This window comes from Salvelinus namaycush, chromosome 31, assembly GCF_016432855.1.
Source record: "Salvelinus namaycush isolate Seneca chromosome 31, SaNama_1.0, whole genome shotgun sequence".
Taxonomy (NCBI): Eukaryota; Metazoa; Chordata; class Actinopteri; order Salmoniformes; family Salmonidae; genus Salvelinus; species Salvelinus namaycush.
In genome coordinates, this window is record NC_052337.1 from 28,997,456 (window position 1) to 29,004,876 (window position 7,421).

At 39.0% G+C, this 7,421-nt stretch overlaps 1 protein-coding gene across 1 annotated transcript in view; it reads left to right on the plus strand.

Annotated features, from left to right (window-relative positions):
* The window catches only part of LOC120025541 (colorectal mutant cancer protein-like), a 123,653-nt gene extending 119,673 nt beyond the window's left edge, over positions 1-3,980 (plus strand). The window contains exons 18-19 of the mRNA XM_038970103.1: positions 1,379-1,501; positions 1,984-3,980. Of these exons, the coding sequence (XP_038826031.1) occupies positions 1,379-1,501; positions 1,984-2,164 (304 nt within the window). The 3' untranslated portion in view covers positions 2,165-3,980. The remainder of the gene's footprint in view (positions 1-1,378; positions 1,502-1,983) is intronic.
* Positions 3,981-7,421: the final 3,441 nt, after the last annotated feature.

Sequence of the window (7,421 nt, forward strand, 5' to 3'; positions counted from 1 at the left end):
GAATGTCCATTGCCCCAAGTGTACATAATCAAGTCAAAGCAGTGATATTTTGTACAGATAAGTATAAATAACTTGTATTGCTCAACTACTGTATGACTCTTTCAACATGCCACTGAAAAGGTAGAATGCTATAATACATTATATGATACCTGAAAATACTGCAGAGTAATTCAAATACATTTGCAAACATTGCAAATACATTTGCAAACACAGCAAGTTTGTGAACACACAAATTCCAACCTCTTTGTCCATCTGAGGGTAAGTGTTCTTGTTTCAAACACACTATACCATATGTTTTTATAATTTTTTTATTTAACCTTTATTTAACTAGGCAAGTCAGTTAAGGACAAATTCTTATTTACAATGACGGCCTAGGAACAGTGGTATAGCTTACTCAGAATACAAACTAGCATGATTTTCCACCTACCTTGGCTATAGTTGATTCAAGAAGGCAGTTTGGGCATATTTAGTTTCCTTTAGACACTTAATAGCCATATTTTGTTACTGTTAGAATTCTCAGTAACACTTAACATGAAACGGTTCTTGTGCCTGTGTAATAAAACGGTAATTACATTAGGAACAACATTTTATTAGCATGTTGTTGCATTATACCTTGGTAATTGCATTTTAATTGCATAGCAACAAGCTGCAAGTTTTTGTAACTACTATACACAAGAGGAATAGTGATTTACTTATTCCACTCGTGTAAAAACTCCAGTATTATGCAATTATAAAGCCATTTCCAAAGTCCTATGTGACCATAATGTTGCTATTGTGATAATCACTATTGTAATAATAAAGTTACTTCACCAGTATAGGAACTGGATGTCAAGTGTTACTGTATTACCTTATGTCTCACTCATTATGAAAATATATTTGTTAGTCATTTTGAAGCTGCAAAAGTGGTCTACTCGAATGATGAGTTGATTCCATGTCCCTCATGTATTTAATTATAGGCTATATAAAGATGAACATCTAAGAGCCCTCCAAACCATGTGCTTATGATCATATATTTAGACTAATTCAACTAACTGTTGTAGTTTTTGGTTCTTCATCAAATAGTTGGCAGCCATCAAATAATTTTTATTTTTATTTTCAAATAACTTGCAAATATTCACATACCTTCAAATATTATTTCGTTTTCTGAGAGGTATTCAAAATACTTCCAAATATGATTTGTTTTTCTGATACCTGTATTTGAATATCAAAGAAAATAGTTGGCTTTTAGTTGAAACCTTACATAAACTGCTGTATATTCGACTACCTTGAGTATTTGAAAAGTTGGTATTTAAGTAAATTACAAAAATACAACCATTTTCTACCTAGGTCTGGTGTGTGTGTCTTCCTGACTCATCCCGTGTGTGTGTGTGTGTCTCAGAGAGAAGAAGCTGAAGGGGCGTGTCCAGGAGCTGGTGGCAGCGCTGGAGAGACTAACCAAGAGCAGCGAGGTCCGCCACCAACAGAGTGCCGAGTTCGTCAACGACCTCAAACGGGCCAACAGGTAACCATGACAACACACACAGGAGGGGAGGAAATATATTTAGTGACTAAAAGTGGAAATGTTTATTGCTATTAAGACTTAATTGTGTGCATGTGGGGGGGCTTGTTTATGACTACCAATAGATAAAGAATGAAAAGGTCTTGGAAAAATTTATACAGTTCAGCTATTTGGATTCAGACCCTTTCTTATTTTTTTTCTGTCATTGTTTTGTTTTGTAATACAGCATGGCCATCTAGTGGGAAAGGGGGTGAATTGATATAGAACAGCACTATTCTTTATGGATTGCATAAACACAATTTTCCTCCTAAACACATTAAAGTTAATTACTACATCTCACTATTTCACTTTCACTGCAACCCCTCTTTCTCTGTGACTGAACTCACCAAATCAGAACCAACTGAAGCCAGTCCATCCATCTGTCTGTCTGCATTGTCCTGTCTAGCCATTTGACTCTCTCTTTCCCTTTCTCTCTCTTTCTCTAGTAACCTGGTGGCAGCATACGAGAAGGCCAAGAAGAAGCACCAGGGCAAGCTGAAAAAGCTGGAGGCTCAAATGATGGCCATGGTGGAGCGCCACGAGACCCACGTCCGCATGCTCAAACAACGCATCGCCCTGCTGGAGGAGGAGAACTCACGGCCACACACCAATGAGACGTCCCTATGAGAACTCACCAGACATCTCTATGAGAACTCACCAGACATCACTATGAGAACTCACTGGACATCACTATGAGAACTCACAAGAATACATGGCAATGAGAGACGTCACTATGAGATCTCACGAGAACTCACTAGGAGAACTCAAAGCTCCACACCAACAGGACCTTCGTGTGAGCATTATTATGAGCAACGGTTAGAGGAGGGGACGAGGGAGAGGAAAGACTGATGTGTGTTGAGAATGTAACCCTTTCCTACCAACCCAGAGATACCCTGCAGTCCTATTGGGCACATACACGTGTGGGAGGACACTGAGGTGATAGCTGCAAGCTCATTAGCCAGCTGATGGACTGGTAGAACTGCCAGGACCTATCAGAGTTGACGCTACAAATGAACGCTACGCTATCAATCATCTCTGGAGAACAACACGTAATTATAATGTACTTTTTTTGAAAGCACTACTATCCTTACTGGTAAATTAATCGCTATTATGTCTCCCACTTTATTTCATATGTTTATGGTCGTCTTTAGTAGCCTTTTTGTTATCTCAAGGTTTGACTGCAAATTATTTGGAAAATATTTTAGATCGATGTTGTCATTTAAAGTTATTCCTTTTTGTTGCCATTTGGCACTATTTTGAGCGATTCCCTTTTTAAGGAATTCCATTCTCTCAGCTCTACTTAACAACTTCACAGTTTTCCGTCTACAATGTACACTCTGCCATAGTGAAGACTCACTGAACACAAGGGCTCTATTCACTCAAACCTTTCACTTGGTTTGACGTCTGAATATGTCAAAAACATAATTATTCTTCAACTGTCATTTGAATTGTCACACAGGTAAAAATGTTGTCTTTGACGTAACTGGCAAGCCTGCTTCCCAGATTGGGATAGGGCTCTAAGTCAATACCTCACAGTGTGCAAAATGTCCTTCCAATATGAATGGCAGTGTTTCAGCACGGGCCTTGAACTGTACAGCAGTGAATCAATCGCAAAATACTGTAGTAGGTGTGTGCATGGAGGGGAGATAACAATAGGGTTTTGTGTGTGTGTGTGAGAGAATGTTTGAGACAGAGATACAAGATTATGCCTTGTCATCCCCTTCATACACACAGAGTTGTTGTACACACACAAACATCCTTTCCAGCCGCAGCACTTTTCACTTCCCGCTGGATAATATCACCACATTGCCTTGTTGAGGACTCTTTGTTTTTCTGCAAGACTTAAACCTGCAAGACCTGTTAACCAATGGCTGCTCCACTTTCTCTGGACGAGGGAACCACATACTATTCTATAGCAATCTGAGATGCTGCATTCTCTCACTCTACCTGACTGCTGTATTGTTCAACATACGTACTACTGTATCTAGCTACTATAAGTATACTTAAGCAGGGACAGACTGGCACCCAGATGACACCCATGTTTCTAGATAACCCTCAATAGCCTGCTATACAGACATTTTAATTAGGCAGGGGTGGGTCAATTGCATATAAATTCCATCTAATTTATTAATTGAAATTGGATTTGACAATATTTTTGCTTCGATTTATTAACCAAATGTCCTTTTCATTCCCTGAGTTTCAATGTATTAACCCCAGTCCTGCTATTTGGTAAGACCCACAGCATATGAAAGCAAGCACTGGCGTGTAGACTATTAGTGTAGTAGTGATGTCATTTTCTCTTAATAAACTGATTATAATATTACTTATCACGCAAATACCTGTATTCTGTTTCTGTTGCACATCTCGACCAGACCACACTCAGGTGAATCTGGGGAATACTCCAGTTGAGTGGGTGGTCTCATCTTCTGTTCTGTGAATGAGATGAGGGGTTAGGGGGGTAGCAAAGGGGGGGGGGGGGGGGGGGGGGGGGTAAGAAAGGGTTGGCAAACTAATGACCTTATTTGCACAGATATGTTTTGTAATCAAATCTTGGCAATCATTGTTTTCTTGGTTTTAATACAGATAGTATTTGTTTATATTATAAAGTAATAAACCAATTTGAAAGTAAAATGCCAATTGAGTGCTTCTGTTTTTCTTATGCTACAATAACACCTGTCATACAAACCAGCATTGATACATTCAGAAGACCAGGTTTAAAGTATAATTTTAAAAAACATGTCTGTGTATTACGAGACTACTCTATTTTTAGTAATGTACAACTTATTTCTCACTTACAATTATTCTTTGGAACGCTACTTTTCTTACACGTTTAAGCTAGAAACGCCATTTAAATGTAAAAACATGTAGACTGGTCAGGAACATTTTGATATCTTTTATACTTTTTTAACTATTAAGCTTTTTTGTCCATCTTTTTGTCCTCCATCCACTTATGGGATTTCTTCAGCATTCTAAAGGTCCCATTGTTACAAACTCCCAGACTTCCAAAATTCTATTCACAGTAAACAATGTAACTTTTGACACAAATCAGCTACTTTGACCACTTTCCCAACAAAAGTATAAAATCTTTGTCTACTTCTCTGCTATTGAAATCTGAAATCAGAACCGAATGATCTTCTACCAATCAAGAGGTAAAGCTGTTTTAGAACCGCATCAACTAGTTTCATTAAGCTAACTTCCCGCTGTTGAATATAACTGGAACTTTGAAAAATGTCAAACGATAGTAATGGGGAGCACAGTTATTTATACTGCACTCTAACTGCAGTTACACTGCAAAATTACTTCAGTAAAAATAGCTTATTTTGGATGCAGTGTTTGCACCATACTGCAGTCATAGTGCACTCGAACTGCATTTATACTGCAGTGTACTGCAGTTATACTGCACTATGACTGCAATTTTTTTTCGTAAGGGGGCCTTTCATGCCAAATAGTGTCGCCCTCTACGTCACAATGGGATTCGATGAGTTCTAGCTTTTGTTGCTAGGACTGTTGCTAAAACTTTCAACATTCTGACCGGATTACATAATGAACCAAAGCGTCTGTTGCTATGCTGGTTGCTTGGCTCTATTTTACCTCGTAGGAGGATGCAGGCAGTTATAGATCTATTTCACCGCATAAATTATTACCTCAGAATTACTCTCAAAGGCGAGGTAGAGCGGGACACTATTTGGCCGGGAGACATTATTTGGCATGACAGGCCCACATTCAAAAGTAATGTTGATATAGTATTTTATTAAAGTAATCAGACCAGATATTTTAATATATTTCACTTTGATTATATTCCACTGCTTCACTTGAGAAAAAAGTTTAAAACTTCTTCAACTACCACAAAAATACTTTTAAAGAGCTGAAGCAAGTCACAAAATGTTTCTTCATGGGAAATTACCATCTAGTTTGTAGTGCTACACTGCTACTTGCAAGTCTTGAGTATCTGTCTCCATAGTAACATAATCAACAACTTAGGTAACTTAACTAAAGTCTACTGTCTACTGCACCTATGAAAGGTAAGTGAGAATAGACAGTTAAACAAAATAATTGTCTGAAGAAGATTGTAAATGTTTGATTCACTGTTCATGTCTGTCAGCTCTTGTGAGTGGGCCTATGTTTGTTAGATTCCCTGTTTGTGTCAATTTTGGCCCCCTGTTGTGTGTGTTTGTATTACCTCTTGTTTGTCACAGTTAGTCAGTGTGTTAGTGCTTATGAATGGCTTCTGAGGACCAAGGTTTGCAGAACAGAGGTCTGGTGACCAGCTCAGGGAAAAGGAAGGAGAAACTCCGTCACAGTGTAGTGGCAAGGCCAGTCCACCTCAGCCCTGCTGGTAGGCAGCACACATGCATACACACACACACACACCCCAGCTAGAACATCATGTTCTGAGAACCATATGTTTCTTAGAGCTTGGTAAACGTGTGGTAGTCAGTTATTTTGCATACAACCTTCTCACAATTTTCTGGGTATGGTGCAGGATAGTTGCTTGGCTTTGGAACATTCTCAGCACATTTATTCTCAGCACAATGTTATTCTGTGGGAATTTTAGTACTCAGCGTAACGTTTCCTCATGTTTCCTATTTAAAGTCATGTTCTCATTGTTCAGAAAACGTTACAAAAACTTGTCGTAAAAACCACAAGAATACTTTAGTAACGTTCAGAGATCGTTCTAAGAATGTTATTTAAAAACATATACATTCCGTTCTCAGCATCAACAAAACGCTCTATCCTTTATCTTGTTAAGTGTGTTCATGTGTGTTGGCTGCGCCCACTAATTGGCCACACCTGATCTTAATGAGTGCTTGTTTCCTTTGAAATGGGGTCTGTTGGAATAGACTAAAATGAACAGCTTTGTATGACTTAAAAAACATGTCATGCTAATGCCCTTTTGGTTCTAAACTCATGGATAGAGAACAGAAGATCATAGGTTCGAATCTCTGATGCCGTGCCACAATAGAAAATAAATAGGTTTGCATAATTAATGCCAAAGCAAATTAAATGTATTGTGTCCTATCTGTGCTTGGAGATCAAAACAGTAAACCCAAAATAAGCTAGCAGTGTTATTAAAAGTCTTATTGTGACATTACCTTAAAATAACCTATAATTTCCCTTCTCAGAAAGTTAATAAAGCCTCCCAGGAAAAGTTTCAGGGAACCATAGTAAAACGTTCTCAGAACCTCCCTGCAACCTAAGAATGAAGGTTCCAAGAACAGGCAAAATTTTCACTTCCGTTCTCAGAATGTTTAAAAAGCTTTCAATTTTACCGGTCAGGAAACGTATGGCTTCGTTCCCAGAACCAATGGGAAACCAAAAACATACGTTCCCACAACTTCCAAGGAACCAAATGTGCTAGCTGGGACACACACACAGACGCACACAGAGAGAAACTTGATACAACCAAACTGTCTTGTGGTGTCTTTGCCTTGTTTACCTTTACTCCCTGTCCGACTGTACCTCAGTATCTACAGATACCAATGGAACAGTGGCAGTTCCCAAGTGGATACACAGTCACACACAGAGGCCTGGACAAAAGGTCAAGGACCTCCTTGGCCCTGAGAGAGAGGCAGCACTGAAAGCTATACAGACAGGTACCACCATCCTCTGCTCACATTCCCTATTTACAACTAACAGAAAGGCTCCTACAGTATTTGTGATGTCTCTGCTCTGTGGTGGTGTTGTATTCAGGTGTGTATGTGGGCTGGAGATGTCCAGACTTGACCTGGGATTGTTTTAGAGTGGGTGACTCCTCCATGTGCTTCTGTGGACATCACCTGTATGAGCATGGGAAATACACAGGTACAGACCATCTGTCTAAAAATTGATTAAAAAAATAGTATGGTGTATGTGTGTGCATGTGCCTGGTCTACACGAGTGTACT